Source organism: Papilio machaon, chromosome 6 (genome assembly GCF_912999745.1).
Source record: "Papilio machaon chromosome 6, ilPapMach1.1, whole genome shotgun sequence".
Taxonomy (NCBI): Eukaryota; Metazoa; Arthropoda; class Insecta; order Lepidoptera; family Papilionidae; genus Papilio; species Papilio machaon.
The window spans coordinates 3,812,034-3,834,066 of record NC_059991.1 but is presented as its reverse complement, the minus strand read 5'-3'; the positions used below and the strand labels follow the sequence as shown (position 1 = coordinate 3,834,066).

General features: G+C 32.6%; 1 protein-coding gene across 1 annotated transcript; it reads right to left on the bottom strand.

The window, feature by feature from the left end:
- Nucleotides 1–1,785: 1,785 nt before the first annotated feature.
- Nucleotides 1,786–9,603, bottom strand: LOC106716672. The gene is made up of 8 exons (XM_014510241.2): nt 9,459–9,603; nt 6,468–6,676; nt 5,261–5,396; nt 3,834–3,967; nt 3,184–3,525; nt 2,891–3,017; nt 2,318–2,387; nt 1,786–1,839 (listed from the first exon to the last, which is right to left on the bottom strand). Exons 1-8 carry the CDS (start codon nt 9,499–9,501, stop codon nt 1,827–1,829), a joined length of 1,074 nt encoding a protein of 357 aa, XP_014365727.2. The 5' UTR covers nt 9,502–9,603; the 3' UTR covers nt 1,786–1,826.
- Between the last annotated feature and the right edge of the window lie 12,430 nt (nt 9,604–22,033).

The following is a 22,033-nucleotide window of genomic DNA, read 5'->3' as shown; positions in this document are numbered from 1 at the left end:
ATGAACCTTTGAACGTGGTATCGTTAACGAGGAATGTGGCACAAACGATGGTCCCCTGAGAAACCATTGCCATTTGTTTAAAGAGTAATTATTCCGGAGATTACTTTGGTAAATTGAACGGACATTTGTTACGAAAGGACTAAAAGGTTTTTATGTTCTATACTAAGTAGTTAAGTTAATATGCATCGATGAGGATGCTTTAATCCTCTTTGTATGCTAAATAAGTTTGACTGATTTTTATTCTAAATAAGTATTAGGTACATTCAGGCCCTGATTTGTATGAAGAGTTTAAATAAACAACGAATCAACTGGTTTGGTTATAATATTACAAAGAAAGTCATATATTTCTATCTATGGCAATCTTTATAATATACTAGTACTTTTCTTAGTACCAATGAAAAATGTTATATTCGTTAACAATTTTGAATGTTTCTCATAACCGCAATGTACAAACAAATTTGTGGTTGATTTATCGGACACATTTCGGCGAGGCACGAATCGAACGATTAAACTCCCTGGTTGGTATTTTAATATGGGGCAATCGTGTTTAAAGTGCAACGTTTCTCCTTTATTGCATATCGAAGGTTTTCGTATATTAAACCAATCGTATAGTCAAAATGCATTCTACAATGGGTTGAAACTCGTTCCTTCCTAACCGTCAATTTCCTTATAAGAACATATAAAAATGTCTTAATACTTTTCACAAGGGGGAGTAAAGTTTATAATGCGTTTTAGCCTTGTATTGTAATCTCCTGTACCCTTAACGGCTTTCCAATTATAAATATTTTCCCATATGTCACAAGTAACGTGAGAATGTACTAACCTCTATACATGGACATGACTAAGCCTTGGTATTTCGGGCCTATTTGATTTTCGCCATTTTGAAACTGTCGGTAGCGGTGATGAGGATTCGACCTAATAATAAATATAGAATTAACTGACAGGAAATTGAACGGACGCATTTAAATTGAAACGAACGGTCGTTTCCAAACTATCAATTTATAAAGGTCAGTGTGAGAATGCGATCATCCTCATCAACCCACGAAGGGGCCTCGGTGCCTACTCTAAGTTAGGGGTGACTAGGCGATAGTGGACCACGCTGGCCCAGTGCAGCTTGGTTGCCATCACACTTATCTTTGAATGTCTTCACAGATATGTGCAAGTTGCATCACGACTCTTTTCTACACGGGTAGAACGTCGGATAAATAGACATTTGTAAATCGAAAATCGAAAAACACATTGGTACATGGTGGGATTCGAACCAGGACTTACAGATTAAAAGTCAAGTGCTTATCCCCTGAGCAACCGACCCTGTGAGGGAGAAAGTAATGAATTACGATAAATATACAGTACGTAGTATTTATTTACTTTCCATGTATCTCTTTCTTTAAGGTTACTTGGCCGTGACGTGCGAAGTCCCAACTGAGGCCGGATGGGTGTGAGATTTTTAATAAAACATCATACTACAAAGAAGAACTTCCTTTATTAATGTACTTCACAGTTACAATCATTATAGATAAGACAAAGAAGTTAGACACTAGAATTAAATAAAACTAGTTTAACATAAAATCTTATTTACACAAGTAAAAAATTCACTACTGTCCGTTTAGTTTATAATAATTATTTAATTTTGCTATATTAATCTAAAACGCAGTCAATCACACATATCTAGTAGAGTTATATGTGGGGTAAATTTATAATAATTGATTTTTTACAAAATATTTCTTTCATTCGATTAATATCCGATAATATTCGAATACAAACATCCATTTCACCATGAAAAAAGAATGGTACAAAGATTTACAAGTTCCGTCCACCATCATGGATCATCGTATTGACCTGTGAACAAAAACCATATCTTATTTAATTGTATATACGTACCTAAAGACTATTTTACAAAATAACGATAATAAAACAAACGTACACTTGTTATTTCGTAAGTTTACTTTATGTGTAACCCATAATAATTATAAAACAGTAAAAAAATTTGGCTGTAATTAACTAAAATTTAAGGAACTAGTAGTGATAGCACCTTTTCTTAGTTTATTCATTAACTGTCTCCCGCGACTCCGTCGGCGCGGAATTGAAAAAGAAACGGAATAAGTGTCCTATGTATTCTTCCACACTATTTCCTACATCTGTGCGAAGTTTCATCAAGATCTGTTGAGCCGTTCCGGAGATGTTGAGTTGATACATTCAAACAAACATCCATCCATTCATCCATCCATCTAAATATTCACATTTATAATATAATACTAGTAATATATAATCTTATATCACAAAACCTGTAAATAAATTTAATTTAAAATATTCTTACCACTGTCTGTATAATATATAGTTCAACAAGTATAAGACTCCAATGTTAATCCTTAATGTGTGTCGAAATCCTGTAAAAAAAAACATCGTTAAAGTTCAGATAATTTTATACGAGTTTATTTAATTGAATCCTTCGATATTAAAGCTACTAGTGATATAGCTTAGTGAGTTTAAAGACAGATTACCAAAGATTAAAATAATGTTACTGTGTTGTTTATTACCTTCCATTCATCACTAGTCGTGCGTTATTTTATTTTGTAAAGGTAAGCTTAGGAAGAAATATGGCCGCCGTATGAGCTAGTTAATTTAACATTTATTAAGTTAGGAAAAGCTAAAGACGTTAAAATAGTAAATATCAACTAACATATACTACAGGCGATAAAAGTGTTTTTTTTATTATGACGTAGATAATGTTATATCAGAATTGATAAGGTAATTTCTTTTATAATGCTTTCAGTGAGTAAAAATAATGAAGGAAGAATTCAAGTTCATAAAAAAATTAATGACTTTTACGAGGTTATGTGGGTTTTATGAGTGTAATTTCTACCACAATAATTGCATTAATTTAGTTAACCTCCTGAACTAGAGTCCCGACTGCCCATGACGGGTGCGATTTGAGGTCTTTCCTCGTCTAGAAGGAGAACTTCACTCGCCGTCCACACTGACAGTATCCGCGCCACACAAGTTACATTTAGGCGACCCTGTACAAAACAATGATTAAATTAAAACAATGAATAAAGAAATTTGCTAATAAATAATCGCTTTACAAATATTTTCATAAAATATAATCAAGCTTAGCTTGGTGACGAAATTCTCCAAAATTTAAATCAAAATAAAATCTTTTTTGTAACCTATGAGGTGGTTTACCTTTTGAAAATGTGACGGCTGCACACGAATTACAAGTTGACTAAATGAAGATGTTTTGTTGCATTTCTCATCTTCAGAACTGCTGTTAAATTTGTTAATATCATCATATTTAGAGAATACGGGCATTTCACTTTTATTTTTCCGACTGCTCTCAGTAAGGCTTTGCAATTCTCCAATATTACCAGGTATGTCTATTACATTATCTGTGACCGTCTCCTCGTAGCCTGAGATTGCGTCCCACGGACTAAATATAATTCTATTGGCGTCCTCGAGTGATGTGTCGCTCAATGTCGGCTTACTGCGCTCGTATGTATCGATAACTGGAATGTCTAATCCTTTTACCTAATGAAAAAGAACCATTTAGATTTTATTTATAGCTCTATGGTTACAAAAGCCATAAATATTTGCTAAGTGCAACGTTATGTGTGAAAGTTTTTGAAAGTTTGGTACTTTACTTTAGATGTAAATAAAAACGGTTTTAAAAAATTACTTCTTAAATTTGATTTATTTACACATTTTATACATAAGCGGGTGAAATGAATAAAATGACATATAATTCATTAGTTTAAAAATCAATAATGATTGAACAAAAAAATAGAGCAAATTATATTCAAGAATTCATTATTTGAGAAGCGTAACTGGCATTGTACCTCATATCCATTGACGAGCCAAGTGACATTGGCGGGGGGGTCTGAGGGCGGCGAGGTGCAATTCGCTCTTAGCATGTCTCCAGCTGAGTACCAGCTCTTTTGAGCACGCACTTTCGGTTTCGTTGTCGGTAGATCTAGGAACAACAGATAAGACTCCAAATGAAGAAGCAATCGTTCACATCACTATAAGGTAAAATTCATAAGGGAAACATTTTAACCCAAGTTTAAGTAAATTTCCAATCGATAAAAATTTAACTACTATTTTATTTATATGGTTTATTCGTCCAATGAAGTATTACAGTTACATTTCGGAGAACAAAAGTACCTCGGTCAAAACCACTTTAAGTGTAACTAAGTTTGAAATCCGAACGCTCCCTCGAGAATCTAAGCTAGAGATGTTATTCGGTAAAACTTCCATGGCGGCTTCGCAGGACAATCACTCTCAAATACCTACATAAATAAATGTACAAGATTGTAGACAGGACAATTTCTTAAAGTTCTTTTTTTTAACTAGTCACTGTTTGTCTTGTAGAGTCGGCAGAATGCAAAAGGAGCTAAGGGTTAATCTTCTTTAACTATTACCTGTACAAAATAAGACTGGCTACGTTCAAGGACTGTCGTGATTCTTGTTTTAAGTAATTTATTCAACAACAATCAGAGTACTAAGCGTTCGAAGTAAGAACTTGTCGCGGTTTGAGTCCGCTGCAATTTCTATTACGCTGAAGCTGGTCGTAGTGAAAACTTTCAAGTGTTTGTACGTCCGCACCGTGAGGTTTCGACGCTTCAACTACTACGATATGAAAACGTCGAGTTTTCGAGCAACTCATTAATTCTCTCCTCCACCAAATGTTTGCTTAACTCATCAATATTCTTCATTATACTAGCAAAATTAAGTTTAGAAATAGACCTAGCTCTATTTAATTAAAATGTGTACATTGGAGTAAAACAAAATAAAGACATTAACAAGTTATAGAGTCGTTAATCTCCTATCCAACGTAATACTAATTCAAAAACGATTGTTAAACAAGATAAACTCTAATTCAACATCTCTATTGGTCTACGCCCGTATTTATTGCCAACCAATAGTTCTGATTTACGATTAGGGTTGTACAAAGGCTCGATGGGATTGTTCGTGTTATTTATACGTTCGCGCGGATACAATCTAGGGCAAGTTTGAAACATTTAATTTACCGTAGAAACTGTCCGAACCAGCCGTAATACTAATTTCCTTTTCGCATAATGAAATGACAAACTTGATTAACGAAAAATAGATTTGTTTATTTATTTCCTTTGATAGTAGTGGGTTCGATAAATATACGATTATTTTATTTCAGTTAACGTTAATATAAATTGCGTTTGAGGTCGTTAATCGTTCACTTAACAAGAAGAAACTTGCTTGTTCACGCCTTTTATTAAAAAATACAAACCTATAACTCTTAGGAATGCGCTCTTGTAGATGGTGTGAAAGAAAGGTGCATCCGCGGATACTTCGCATCGGTAGCGGCCGCTCAAACCTCGTGAGGCCTCACGCAGCACCACTTGTTGAGCACCTGATCGTGACACCTGTACATATTTACATTTAAACATGCACAATATTATCAACAAAGTTGCATATACTGTGGGTCTACTACCGAAAGCCTTGTACTTCAAAATATTATTAACTCTGTTTTTTTAAAAAAAAAAATAGGACACAAGTAATATGTTTTAAGAGTTAAATTGAAATTATATTAAATTGATGATGAAAATCCAATTCTAAAACTTATTTAACACATCTTCATATTGTTTGAAATAGTAAATCGTTTTCTATTTGTTTCAACTTTTTGCTTCATTAAAATGTAACGTACAAGTTTTATTGAAGCGGGAAACATTTCTATATGCATGTTTTATATTTGCTAAGGTCTATTAACTATAGAAAGCGGGTCGAGTAAAGAGTTGCACTTAACATTCATAGAAACTATATTAAATAATAAAATGTATAGTTTCGTTCAACAGCAAGTTAGGTAAATGAAGTAACCGTTATAATAATATACTAAACAATTTATTTCATTTAATAAAATGACAAACTGAAAAAGAAGGAAATTGCGTCTAATATACGAGTATTTCACGTAATTCAAGCTGACATCATCCTCTGTCATCCTTATTTTTTTATTCATTGAAGATTGTAAAAATATCTAAGATGTTTATTTTTGTATGATTAACTAGCTTTTACCCGCGACTCCGTCCGCGCGGAATAAAAAAATGTTACAAAAATGTTACACACAAGATAATAAAAGTTCCTATGTCCGTCTCCTAGTTCTCAGCTACCTACCCATCAATTTTCAGCTAAATCAGTTCGACAAATCTTGAGTTATAAATAGTGTAACTAACACGACTTTCTTTTATATATATATAGATTACTAGCTTTTACCCGCGACTCCGTCCGCGCGGAATGAAAAATAGAAAACGGGGTAAAAATTATCCTATGTCCGTTTCCTGGTTCTAAGCTACCTGCCCACCAATTTTCAGTCAAATCGATTCAGCCGTTCTTGAGTTATAAATAGTGTAACTAACACGACTTTCTTTTATATATATAGATATAGGATAGATTATAATCAAAACTGTCAAAAAATACACACATAATCTAATCAAACTTACATCCACGTTAATGCCAGTCTGTGAGAATACTCTCGTATTTGGCAATTCCTTTGGCACGAATCGAAAAAACTCTTGAGCACCGTGATACCATTTGACAGTGTAGAGCGCCTCTCCGGTATCGAGCGCCCAGCGGCAGCCCAACACCGCGTTGGAGCCCACGCCCACCGCTTCCGGTACTGTAATCTGTATGTCACGGAGTCCAAGAACATCTGTAATGGAAATTAATTTAGTACCCAAATACACAAAAGGATGACTGTTCTCACTTTGACCCAAAGTACCATAAAGGCATAGAACAAACAAAATAAATTTCATTTGTTAGGTTGGAATGCATTTGAGTCTACTGTTATCAGGCTTACCCCAGTGAAGAACTTTAATTAATCTATTCCATCACTCAATTAATGCTGCCTAGTATATCGTGATTACTATACCTGCCTACCATGATAACATTAAAACTCGTAATGATTTTTTACCTTCGTTTAATATAAAACAATCAATTTCAGTCAATGAATATATTATATTTCGAATTCATGAGAAAGAATTCCAGAGAAATAAAGTTTTCTTTTTGTGAAAATAAAACGTGTATGTAGCATCCTTTACTATGTATATTAAAAAAAAATATTCCAACATTATCCGAAAACATGTTCCCACATTACATTGAATATTGAACGAAAATGTCAGTCTATAGTCCCTTTTTACCTACGGTTCGAACCGTTAGGGGCTCGCCAAACAAAATTTCGGCTCCAAGTCGGTAATCAGTTATATTGCAGGTAGTCGTTGTACATAAATCAAGTGAACAGTACGTGATCGTATTTAAGATCAAGGTACATAAGCTTGGGATCCGGCCTACAAGAACTCATTACGTTGTAACCAAATTTAATTTAGGATTTCTGCCTCATTATAATAATTCACAAACGCAACGCAAATTGATTCCCTTATAAAGGTTCAAAATCATTTTATCAGATACAATCTAATTATAATTAATCCTAAAGCTCAAATATAGATGTTTTATTTTTATCCCTCAATGCCATGGTAAATGAATACTTGATGGGGCTTCTTTCAGAAAACATTAGAGATGTTTAAAATCGTTAAGCATTGCATACACAGAAAATACTAGAGAAAATTTCTATGGTAACTTTGTTCTTCTTAAAAGATAGAAAGTAGTCGTCAGTAAAAAAACAATCGCTATTTTAGATATTGTCTCCATAGTCTTAAGTACAAATGAACATACTAATAAAATCGATTGGAAATATCGATAGAGCTTCGGAAATATGTTAGATACGAAGAGTACGCGGTATGGGCCCCGTAATACAATTTGATCGTGTCGTATGCCTGCTCATGTATAATGAATGCACGGTATTGCGTATTCGGGACCAATAATTTTGGCGTTCGGCAGGTCGAGATACCGGGAGAGATTGGCTCTTTATAGAAATTTTTCGAGACTTCGGGGCGCTTGGAAAATTCCAATAATCAGCTTTACTTAAGGAATTGGATTCGAAAACTCGATTGTATTCTGAGTTATATTAATAATTCATCACCTCGGTACAATTTTACCGAATAAAATCACAAAGAATTACTCTTTTTCGTAGATGTTTCGTTCATTGAAAATTGGGTCGTCAAATTGGGAAGGAATATACTATGGAATTAAGAAATGGTATAAAAACCAAGAAAGAATATAAAAAAGCATAAATCTTATGTTATTTTTGTGATTTCTACCATCATACAGAATCCTATGATTTTTTAAAAGATGAACTGGAATAATTTTAGGTTTTTTAGTTTATAAATTATGTGCCAGCTTTTGCAACTTTGAATTATAAACTTTTTATGAAAAATAATATCGAAATCTCTATAAAATAATTTCAAAGTGGATGAACAAAATGATTTTTATCGTTGTAAAAATATATTTAACTTTATAACTTGACATTTTAGTTTTCAAGAAAGTGTAAAAGTTTTAAGTTTATAAAGATCACTTCAAATAAAATAAAGGTCGAAGAATACGATAGTTGCGGACACTTTATATAACTATATTTTTATGTGCATTATATAAAAAGAAGAACATGAAAAACACATAACATTGTTACTAAATGTATTAAAACAGAGAAAATTTGATATTGTTGTTTCCGTAATATAAAAAAAAATAAGGAATATTTCCGATATTGGGAATATTTCACGGTAAAAATATTTCAAGACTTTTAAACAAAATTGAAGTAAATAAATGGCAATCTAAAAAATTAATATCTGTAGAAAGAATTTAAAAAATAAACAGCTGTCTTATTCTGTAAAAGATACCTACTGGTTATTTTTCAAGTAATTTCAATAGAAATAAAATCATGAAGCAAACCACAAGCAGAATTTTATTTTACATTAAAAGAACAAGTACATACGCCCTCAACCCAAAGGGGTAGGCAGGGGTAGGCATTACGTGTTACAAAAACATAAGTTTAAAAAAGAGAGCAGGGTTTTTACCGCAGTCATTGTCGTATTCATTTTATTAATAAAAAGTGAATATCTTTCGACATAAATAAGAGAATATAAATTACAAATAAGAATACAACATAAATAAAACATAAATGTAATATTTTACAACTGTCAGTTTTTAAAATCACAAAAAGCATCAAAAAAATTGCTTGTGACCGCATTACCTTAATGAAGCCTTTAGATATTTTTCTGATATTAACAAATAAAATACATAAATAAATATTAAGTCATCTTAATTTACAAAACACGTTTCTAGTAATACTATCTACAGATGTTGTAACTAATAATAATTGTTTAGTTATAAGGAAATTTTAGTAATCAAGGGCCTAGCACGAAAATTCGTGAGAACGATTTCATAACGTCATCGAAAAAATTTGTTTTAAAAATTTGTGCAGCGTCCCTACTGGACTAAAATAATTATTCATTTTTAAATGAAGTAAAGTAATCTTGAAAATCTGCGTAATAAAATGAAATCATAATATTTTCTAAACAACGGGAACATATGAAAACACTTACTTCCACATAACCACAATATTAGTGCGATAAGTCGTGATGCCATGCTGTGTGAGATAGCGGCCACGTTACGTCACCAGCGCCCTGTACCGGCTGCCACGAGCTTTCCTTAAATCCTCCTTCATTTTTCCTTAACTCCCGATGTTAGATTAAACCCTGCAATAAAACAGATAATATTTATACTGGAAATAACAGGCCAATAGATAATTAAATTTCAAACAGTGACTAAAAGTATCGATGTTGTTTTCATTCGCAATAGTTTACGTCTATATTAAAAAGAACATCTAATGAAAGAAAAGTAAAAATTTTATTGGTATGTAAGAAAGCCTTGTCACTTTATTAAAGTCCTAACATGAATGCACAGAGTTGTTGGTTGCAAGTAAATTAAATTCCCTTTACTTTTATAACGTAATTACTTTTATAATGTAAATGTTATTACATATTATTTTGTCCGGGGTATTTCATATCATATAGGTTTCTTTTTTGCTTCCCAATTTTTATTCCTTGCAGTTGTGGTTTTCTTATACAATATATAAACTTCGTCTGCAGGCGAATCTTAATTCAATTTTAATAAAGTCTGAAGTAATATCCAACATATCATTCTTTAATGAAAGGCGGATTCTCAAGTTGTGAGCATTCCACTTCATCCACACAAAGGAATCCACATTATTTAAGTTGTCTGTAAATTCTGCTTGCATTTCGTGAAGATTAATATCTTGCGTATTTGTTTTATTCGAACAACGAGGGCAGCAATATTTATAACAAAGACGGGACGATCTTTTCATTAGAGTATATCGGAGACATTGGTGATTTATCGCCTCAAGAGACACTCTATTCAGAGCGTGCGTTTTGTTGTCTAGAGATCGATTGGCTCCGAATAAAATACATTCGCCAATTGAATAGCGCGCGCCCGACGCGGCGCAATGTTTCAGTTGAGGCGACACTTTTTCAGACCCGCACGACGACTAATGGTTTCACAGGCTGGCCCCATACACGATAAATTGCCACACGGAATATGCCTGTCATGCCATGCCTAATTTTTACGTAGAATATCTGTCGTAAAATCAATATTACGATTAATGACGTAAATTTTTGATGAAAAATTTCATTGTATTAATTTGTTGATATCAATGTTTTATAATAAACGTTTATGAGTTCAGTGCATTGAAAACAAATTAAAGTTGTACATAAAATCATGACGTAACTTAATATCTTTATATGAGATTTTCACTGATATGGACTTTATTTTAAGCGTCAATAGCACAATTTAATGGTTTGAATCCGTTATTCCACTATAATCGCAAACCATAATCCTAGCATAAGCTTTAAGCTTATTCGAACTAACTTAAAAGAAATATAAGCAATAAAAATATATAAAAAATTAAATATATTAATTGACGACTAACTTGTCATTAAAAGCGAGTACTAACTCAATATTTAGCTTAAAATCAGCACTGCTTGTTTAGGTTTAAAAATATCAGACCCTAAATAACCTTAAACACTGATGATATATTTTTTTATTTCTATCTCCCTATTAACAATGTAAATGGTATGATCAAGAGATATACAACCTCTTTTCCACTATATATAGCATGTGGATTCTAGGATTTATTAATTTCATAAATAAGTACAATACAAAGAGACGTGCTGTATATTATTCTCCTAAGATAGTGGGCTCTAAACAATAGCGCCGTCTGCATCTAGATCTCTAAGCAGCTTAAGAAGAGCCGGTTTTCTGTGAATGTTGAATATTTCTTCTATTTTTCTTCGTTTTCTTATTTATATGAGATAATAAAGCATGAAATATAAAATAATATGAAATAATGAACCTCAAAACGTTAGTATCTCGTAACAGATGAAGACCAATTTAACTTAAATTACAAAATTATGCTTAGAGTGATTATTATTATTATTTCTCAAATTATATGGATTCAAATAAATAACAAGCTGAAATATTGTTTTTAGCAATTTTTTAAGGAAAGATAACGAATCCTCATGTTAAGATACCTTTGTTGTTATAAATAGCTATAATTAAGCAATTATCGAATATTTGTAAGATTATCACCATTTGTTTTATATACTATTTTCAGTTTAAAGAGACATTAACTGATTCATTATGTTTAACTTATTGGTTCTACTCATCGAAAGTCGTACTGAGAATAAATTAAGGCATCGCTGTTAAAAGATTAAATAAATTATGTATCATTTAACAGTTTTATAAGCATTGATAAAGTGTATGTAAATATTTAGTTTAAATTCGTTTAGAGATTAAAGTGAATTAACGTTTTATCGTAAATTACAATGTGAAAGCGCGCCATGAAATTACTACCTTCGCCTCCCTCGATTCAACTTGTCAAAGCCTCCCGCAACCCCGCTCTCCCGAACCGCCCCCCCGCCCCCTAACCCCGCGTGTCTATGAGGGCTGACTTCTCAAGTAGTAGCTGCCTCGATTGTCAAATGCTAAAGAAATGTCTCGCAGTCACGATCTTTGCCTCCTCTGACGATATGTCAAAGGTTCAACACCATTGGTGCGTTTCATTTCACATTTTACTTTATTGGTCGTTCAATTCGGAAATGAATAAATTCGTCAAATAAACATAGATGTTTTTTTGTTTTTTATTTTATTAAAAATGTGACAAATAAAACATTAGTTACGGAAATGTTTGGTTTATAAATGTATTAAAACATTGTTTTTATAAACAAACATCCGCGAAAATGTTTATGTGATTAAAAATATCTTCAAATATCAGACTACTCCTACTCTATGTCGGTTTGGCAAATAAAGGGTTTCATCTTCCAAATCGAACTATCGGTCGTCGATTCAGAAGTCACAACCTTCTTAATACATTCTTCACACAATTTTATTTTTAATTAACCATCATAAAATCATTGTTAATAATTAGTTATTATACAGGGGTAATAATTACAACTGTCATATGCAACTGACTAATATAACAAGATCAATTATTATACCAAATGGATAACAAACGATATCTTCGGCTATACGTTAGCTTACTCTCCAATGTTCATTGTTAAATAGGTCAATCTATGTAACTACGGACATATAATGCATTGCAGATATTGTCAGAATAGTGTCTGAACATTTGGTATATCGTTGAATTTAAACGATTGGCAGATCATTATTCCATACTGTCCAAGTGGTCGTCAAGATTTAATGCTTTTGTCGAAAGTTAGTCGGTTTATATTCTACCAGGTGGCCGTTAATCAAGTAAACTCGGTTTCGTGGTGTCCTTTAGCTAACAATATATCCTGAGTGTAACCTATGAAAATAAATCGAAACGAAATTTATTTAAAATTATTATTTCCGTAAAATTTTATAATGTTGTATTACTTCTTTCTATATTTATCGACAATTTATAAAATTGAAGTGTCTGTATGTAATTTTTAACATTTTACAATTTAAAAAAGCCAATTTCTGTCTTCCTCGTTTGTTGCGGTTAATCTCCGAAACGGCTGGAACAATTTTGACGCGACTTTTTTTAACTCCGCGCTGACGAAGTCGAGAGCGACCGCTAGTTATTTAATAAAAATATGCATCTCCGTATAGCTAAAGTGAGTAAAGAGTTTTGGACTACCGAAACATGTATAAAACATACTATCATTATACTCATTATCTTTGATAAGAATAGAGATAGCAATATTCTACAGATGTTTTGGCAACGGAAACACACGGTGTTAATCTTAGTTATAATATTATAAATGCGAATTTTTAGATAGATAGATGGATGTTCATTTGTAGGTATCTCCAGAACGGCTTAAAGGATTTCTATGAAAATTGGTACGGAATTGGAACATAGTCTAGAATAACACGTATGCTATTAATTAAGATTTTTTAAATACTCGCGGACGGAATCGCGGGCGACAGCTAGTATAATAATAAAAATGAATTCTTAACTTTTATCTTTGGTTTCCACCCCATTTAAAACATATTGTTATCACTGTTTTGTCAAAGATAATGACACGGGCATGACAATATGTTTTAATACAAATCTCAGGAACCAACGGTAAGTCGCGCCAGTCTTAACAATATTTAATGAAAAGTTCTTTAAGGCTGGTATAAATAAATAAGGGGATGAATTTTGTGCTGTGAATTAATGCGCGCATTGAACGAGTTAAAAATTTGACGGAATGAACATAGATTTGAATGTGACTTATATCACTTTATAGACTGAAAAGGTTTTCTGAACCTGTGACCATAAGTCAAAATAAATCAACAGCTCACTAGCGCCCCTGTCAACGTTTAAACATGGCACAAGATTTTTCTTTTTTGTATTTGATATGTCTATGTTCTATGAATACTAGCTGTCGCCCGCAACTCCGACTGCGGAATTACAAAAAACTTAAATGGTTGCATATATGTGTATGTTCTTTCAGACTGTGTTCTACATTTTACGAAAATTCATCGAGATCCATGCAGCCGTTCTGGAGATACCTTGTAACAAACTTCCATTCATCCATCCGTCCATCTAAACATTCGCATTTAAAATATTATTATTTATTATAGTATTAGTAAGAATTATAAAAATTATATTATTAATATTAGTAAGAAGTGAGATATTCTGATAGAACCAACCGCGAAAGCAACGCCTCGTTCACCGGTTCAGATATCCTTGTTTGGCAATACTTTCCATAGGCTAATTTGTCTCTCAAGTGTCTCAAGCTCAACGTAGCTAGTAGTAATGTAGTAGATACTCAAGTATTTGTTGTTACATAAAGTCTTTCATACACAAGACAAGGTAACTCTTCGAAACTCTACAATTTTAGTCGCTAAGCGACTTACGCAATAGAATTCAAAAGGGTTCGTACACAGCGCTTGTCGCCGACATTTTGTTCTTTAGTCGTCAAAACTAATCACTTACAACCTGCATATTAAGATCGTAGTGAGAAAATTCGCAGCAATTTTCAAGATGGCGAAGCAAATCTATATAGTTGACATGTTTGACATGCCAGTACTGACCGAATGTACGACTCGAATTGACGATTTGACAACGTCTGTACGTAGCGCGTGCAACGCGATACTCACGATGTAAGAATGCAATACTTTTCTAAATTAGTTTCGAAGGTTTAAATCTCCTCGTGTACCATGGAGCTTACTTGCTATTGTCTTCTTTCAAAACTAAATTAAAAATCAGGTATCACTTTTACTTTATAACTTTAACATTAATAATTATTCATCAATAATAATCTAATTAAATAAGAATGGAACCTAAATTTCATCTAATTTATCTTATGATCACGAACAATATTAGTTGCTTCAGTCGATTTGATAAATTCGTAAAATTTACTGCCTAAGCTTAATCCTCTTGAAATACTCCCACTTGACGGGTCCACCTACGTAATGGGCAGTATTTTGTTACGAACGACTTTACGTAGATACGAAACTGTAGCATTTCATATTATAACTTAGTTAAAATTATTTTATTTAAATATAAGAATATGAAAACCGTCGTCGTATAATCATGTTTTACAAATTTTATTCAAATAATTTAAAATAATGAAAACGAAATGTTTCCGACTAGCTATCATTTCTTTATAAATATATTTTAGTAATTATTCATTTGACGCTACTTAGTTAAGTAAGTTAAGGTGCTAAATACGACATATTATATATTATTAAAAGCTAAAATTTAAGAGACTAAAAAAATTAAACTTTTAAATGGTGTTCGAAGTTTTATAAAAAATTATTCAATTTACCTCGGTGAATGTAATCCTTTAAATTCCTTGTTTCGTATAATTTTAAAAATTCACTTCACAAAATTAAAATTAATAACTGATAATACCAAATTATTCACATTAGCGAGATCACTGGTACATTGTAGAAGCGCGCGCTACGGCGTAGATGCGACGTAGCAACACCGCTAAGCTACGCGAGGTCTCGTAGGCAACTGAGCTACGGCACTGCATCCGTCACCGCGCAGCCCGGATGCAACCGCTCTCTCCGATATCCTGCCTAATTCTTTATACTGTCTCAAACTTAATTGCTTATGCATTTGTAATGAATGTAGAAGATAAAACAATGTTGTATTTTTAACGTTTCTTCAACGTTGTAATTTTTTTAAAGTTTTCTTTTTAATTTCCAAAAGTCATAATGTTGCCATTTTGAGGTAGAGTACTTAACATAGTAATCAAATTTGTCCCTTTATGTATTAAAATTTTGCAATGTGAGGAATTAAAAAAAAAATCATCTAACTTTAAGATCCTCAAACTCGAAAGGAGAATTTAATTGAAATAAAAAATATGTTTTTTTTTTCTTAAAAACAGAGATGTAGCGAGAATAAATTTTATTTCCACCTGAAGCCAAGAGCTAGTCGAATTTATTAGCATTCAAATGATTTATAACTAGCAAGCGGCAGCTGAACATTTTCTGATTCGACTTAAATTAAATTCTTTCTTTCCTTTGACTGGATTTCATTAAGAGTAACGAAATGCTACGAAGATGAAAAAGATAATCTGGGCACTGCGCCTCTGCCACCTCAATACACCGTTGGTCCGATTTATTTCTAAACTGACGTTTGTTTGCACAGTTCCTTAATTTATTTTATCATAGCTTAGGAAATTTATACAAAATTCTACGTGATTATTAATTGAAAGAAAGAAAAAAAAAACATTTATTACACACATACAAGGCACAAACTTGATATAAAAGTGTGGCAATAAGTATTGAATTTAGATTGAACTTTTTATAGTATACCTGTAGTAGCAATACTGAAACAATCTATTTGTTTGAGTAAATTAAATAGAATTTAATTTTCTTTTTCAATGAAACGTTAATGTTAAAAATTGCGAATAATTTTTAATGAGCAAGAATTTCAATAAAAGACGACAACAATGGCGTATGTGGGTTCCCATTGTGTGGCTTTTGTTTTTCACATCTTTTTAACTATATTATGGTAACAATCACTAATGAGTCGAATCCACTCAGTAATTATAAACAAGTATAAATTCATAGTGTTTTGTTAAATCATACCATTATATATCTAAAAGTTTTTCTATCACACTCAGAGTCTCTATATGTAGTCATTAAACGATTTTGTTAGTGATTTATGCATCGTCTAATTAAAGAAATAATAGTATTTGACAACAATAAAGAGGATTTAATGGTACTAAGAATTATATTTCAACTGTTAAATAGGATTATTACTGTGAACACTCGCTATCCTGAGATCCATCTTTAGTCAAAAGGAACGAAGGGAGGGGGGTGACGTCACCATTGTAATCTTTTAATCGTAGGTGTTGGAAATAAAGAACGAAATTGACTGAAATAAAATTCTTCAACAACAAGTAGTTCATTTATTTTAATTTATTTGTACGCACCAAAACATAGTTTACATTAGTTAGGAATAAAAACAGTCACTTGCTGAATTGTGTTTTTTTTCTACTCTAAATCAACTGCTGAAGAAAAAATAACTAACTATAGATTTTTATGTTTTTTATTGCAATATTTATAATTGACTTTTTATGTTTTCTATAGGTAAATACGTAGTTTTATTACTTAATTATTTTACTGATATGATACTTTTACGATTTCGGAACAGCATTGCTATATTCGTATTAAATCAGGTGTTATATTAGTATAGTTAAAAGATTGATAAAGAACTATTTTATAAAAAATATGAAAAATCAATTATTTTTGATTGGTGCGTGCGGGCTGCGAATATTATATTACGCAGTAATCATTAAAAATTCTAAAAAGGTTCCTCTAATAACTACACTATATTTTTTTAATTTCGATCTTTAAAATTAACACTATAAAAGTAATAACAAAAATATGTACAATCTCAATACGGGCTTTATTTTAATGTTTATATATTAGGTCCTTACATACGAAATTGGCGTTTTGTATGGGAGGAACAAAAAGTCGAATATTTTTTAATATAATATATTTAATTAATCAAAGTATGAACCATTATTTTCTATGCACTTTTGCCATCTCATAGGTAGTTCATTGATCCCTTTACTAAAAAAAACAGTCGGACGGGAATCAATAAAATCTTTGAAGGCGATTTGGACTGCCCCATCGGAGTTGAATTTTTTCCCTTGCAAGAAGTTATCCAAATTTCGAAAAAAATGGTAATCTGTTGGAGCAAGGTCCGGGGAGTACGGAGGATGTCTTAGACTTTCCAATTGAAGCTCTTCTAATTTAGTAGCCGTCTGTTGCGCAGTGTGTGGTCTAGCGTTGTCGTGAAGCAGCAGTGGCCTGGAGCGATTGACCAGCCTAGGTTGTTTAGCCGCTAGCTTTTCCATCATGGTTTGCAATTGCTGACAATAGACATCAGCCGTAATAGTCTGGCCAGATTTGAGAAAACTGTAATGAACAATACCGGCACTAATCCACCAAACGCTTACAAGTAACTTTTTTGGGGTTAATTTTCGCTTGGGGCAGGATTTGGCTGGCTGGCCAGGATCCAACCATTGCGCTGAGCGCTTCCGATTATCGTAAAGAACCCATTTTTCATCACAGGTAATGATTCGGTTTAAAATACCTTCATTATTGTGCCGGTTTAGTAATGTACGCAACAGTCGACGCGCGTTTGCCGGTTTGCTTCAGTCAATTCGTGAGGTACCCACCTTTCAAGCTTTTTAATCTTCCCAATTTGCTTCAAGTGAATTAAAACAGTTTTATCACTAACATCGCAGCCTGCAGTTAACTCGGACGTGGTTTGCGATGGATCCGCTTCCACAATAGCCTTCAACTCTTCATTATCAACTTGAGTCTCAGGCCGTCCACGGGGCTTGTTCTGCAGATCGAAATTTCCAGAACGAAAACGTTGGAACCAAAAACGAACTGTGTTTTCTTTTGCAACACGACCGCCATACACATCATTCACCCTTCGAGTCGTTTCCGCAGCACTAGTGCCACGGCGGAACTCGTACTCGTAAATAATGCGATATTTTAAGTTTTCCATTTTGTAAAATGAGTGACGCAAACAGAAAAAAACAGAAGAAAAAAAACGAAAGAATGACGGTCATCGAACCACAAATACATGAGTCTATAGCTGTACAAATTTGAATTTGGAATTCCTTACCAAAGAGGAGAAATTCGTGATTAAAGTGGCCAGTACGAAAAACGCCAATTTCATATGTAAGGACCTAATATTACTATATCTTTCTAATATTATAAATGCGAAAGTTTAGATGGATATATGTTTGTTTGAAGGTATCTCCGGAACGGCTCGATGGATCTTGGAGAACTTTAGTATAGATGTAGAACATAGTCTGGAAGAACACATAGGCTACTTGTTATGTTTTATTCCGCGCGGACGGAGTTGCGGGCATAAGCTAGTAAAAATATAAATATAAAAACCATTTTACGCTTACGCATGGTCCTTTGATCAGACAAAAGAAAGAAACATTTACTTGACACATCAAATAATGCCCGCTCACAAACTGAGCACGATAGAAAAACTGTCTGAAACAAAAAGAGAAAATATACTACACGAAAATATAAGAGACAAGCTGTCACCCGCGACTCCATCCGCACAGAATTAAAAAAAAATTAGTAGCATACGTGTTCTTCCAGACTATGTTCTACATCTGTGCCAAATTTGATCAAGATCCGTTGAACCGTTTCGGAGATGCATTCAAACATCCATCCATCCATCCATCTAAACATTTATAATATTAGTAAGATAAGCTTTGTACTATGTTAAATTACCTATTTTAGATATTTACATTGGCCAAAGACTTTTAATTCCTCTTTATACTCTACCAAGTTTTACCTGTTTCTATAATACATTTCATACCTTCAAAAAAGTGGCCAATATCTACCATCTCTAACTCTTAGTACAATATGTTAATTAGCAGTAAAATCTTCCGGTGAAAAAAAATACATTATTTTAGAACTTTTTTTGGATAAAGTAATTGTCGTATGTAGTCCAAGTTCCAGAGTAAATTCTTTAAATTGTGTTTCATATTACAAACGCAACAGATTTCGTAGAGCGCCGTAACATTTTAATTAAACATCGACCTTCCGGTTTTTGGGATTATGTAAGGAAATATATGAGAGTATCTTTTGAAATGTAAACCTGATATATGTTACATTAACATTTCTATTTCAGATAAATTTCTTGATAAAACCTGAAGCAACATTACTTTTGATGTTATAATAAACTAAATGGTGACAATCATATAGTCAGTTGAATTTTTGAGTTTGTTTTTTAAGAATACGATGATTTCGTATGAGACGCAGCTAAGTATGTGTAAATTTCTTAAAGAAAACTTAATAAAGTTCTAAATAATCCATTGCATAAATAACAATGGCGCACTTTATTCAACAAAGCAAATTGTATTTCGTTAGTTCAGTACAATTTGTCAGATGGAAAATAAACTGATTTTGTTGCAAACTGAGATTGAGAAAATCTTCGGATACGACGCCATCGAAGTTTTCAGTCCATTTTAAAGTGGAGCGGTCTTATTGAAATAATTTCAAATTTAATAATAACTTTTCGTAATAAAAATTACATGAAACAATTTGAACTTAAAACGGAGTTAACAATATACAGATATACAGGTGCTTCGTCAGTGGAAACCAACGGTAAAACGAACAATCAACAATTATTCACGAATATAAACGTCGCATCACAAAGGAATTAACTCTGTTAGCTCGTAAACATAGTCCGACATAGATTTATTGTATTAATTCCACAATTTCAGGCCGTTATCATTATATCTTTATTCCGCGCGGAATTTAAAAAAAAACTTTATTAGTAGCCTATATGTTTTACCAGACTATGATCTATGTACATCAATGCCAAATTTCATCAAGATCCGTTGAGCTGTTCCGGAGATACCCTCAAACAAACATCCATCCGTTCATACAAACATTCGCATTTATAATATTAGTAAGATATGATACTAATATTACATATACGGTAAATGTAATACTATACTTCCTTAAATATGAGTAAAGTACAAATACAAATTCAATCTCAATTTAAATTCGTTTAAATCAACTGAATGTTATTAGCCATCTTTTATTGAGCGTAAAGTTTCCAGCTAGATAAAGCACTATAAAAACAACATTGTACAAAATCAAAAGTTTAATATGCAACTAATAAAGTTTGTTGCGCAATCTAAATGTTATACAAAGTAATTTTATTTAAAGACTCATTTATTATATAAACTAAAAAAAATAATAATTGTGCGCTGCATTAACATATCAGCCGTTAAAACGTGCCTTCAATTTTTTTAAATAATCTTCGTGTCGATTCGATCAATTATGATTCTCTTGCTTTTAATTCCTGAAGACCGAAACAATCAGTAAAACAGAAAAGATAAAAGCATTGTCGCCTTGGAACGTTCACGTTCCTGCCAAGGGTTCCTCGTAAAACTTTATTAGGCGCATTAAGGTCGTGGTTGAATCCTGTTTATGTAATCGCCTCCAGAGACCTTTAGCGAAAAAAATTAAGTGAAAAAGAACACAGAATATCATTCAGCCAATACACCATATAAAATATTAAAAGAAACATAACACCGCGTTAACCTTATTAACCTGATGTTTTATTACGCTAATTTCTATTCATATTAAGCAGTTCTTATCATACCATCACATCTCTTATAGTTGGACAGTTAGTGATATGCGCATTTAAATTTCAAAAGACAGTCGTAAAGCAGGGTTTGAGTTAAAGCTTTGGTCTCAACTTCAACTTAATGAGATGTGCATTCATATAAATACGTTATTCTTGTACACAAGTAAGTAACCTGTTAAATGATTATAGGATAACATATCTTGTTATACGCATCAACCTGTGAACTTTGTGTATTTGAAGGTAAATCACATTTAATGAGCAATACGTTCTAATTAAAGCGAAGCGGTGAAGTTGTGCAATTTCATCAATCAGCAAGATTAGAGACAACAAGCGGAAATTTATGTTACTGTAACATCACATCTTCAAACGTGCCGCGTATCCCGCGACAAATATGACACAACGACGTTAAGCCGCGCTCATAACGTGATTAGTGACAACAGCTGCGGCCGCGGCGGCAAGTAGCGGCGGCTTGCTGAAACAAGCTTGTTTGTTATACATCAATAATTAACTAAACAGTACAGTTATTATTAACAACTGTAACTTAAAACATTGCTATGAATTTTTCTTGACACTTATACACATAGATTTCATTCTAATTCAATCCCTGTTCAGTCCTTATTCCTTAGAACAGCACAATTTGTGTTGGGCATAGTAACACTGATTCAATCTTTCAGACCGTATATCGCCTTGAATCTGTTCTACTAAAAATTTGCAAGATATTTTGTTATCTGAGTTTTGTAATTCTTCGGGTACTTTACGGTATTCTTCGTGTTAAGCTAAGCTCCATAGGGTTAAATTAGTTAAAACAAGTTACAATATTTTAATTTACTGTTAAAAATATATTCACGCCACTTCATAATCACGACAAGTTGTGCTTTTAAAATGTGACTGTTAAAGTTTGATCAGTAAGAAAGTTTTAATTGCCTCTGAACGGCATTTCCAGTGAGCTTTGAACGTCCGTTTTCAAAGTTTTTTGTGCAGTAAGACTGAGTTGCAATCATACTAAGCAATATAAGTAATTAGATAAAT

Bases quoted from the DNA above. Each gene is read 5' to 3' on its own strand.
- LOC106716672 (XM_014510241.2), bottom strand. From the start codon at position 9,501: ATGGCATCACGACTTATCGCACTAATATTGTGGTTATGTGGAA. The intron at 6,677-9,458 runs GTAAGTGTTTTC...TTTCCATTACAG, and splicing joins AATATTGTGGTTATGTGGAA to ATGTTCTTGGACTCCGTGAC. The intron at 5,397-6,467 runs GTAAGTTTGATT...AAATATGTACAG, and splicing joins AGACTGGCATTAACGTGGAT to GTGTCACGATCAGGTGCTCA.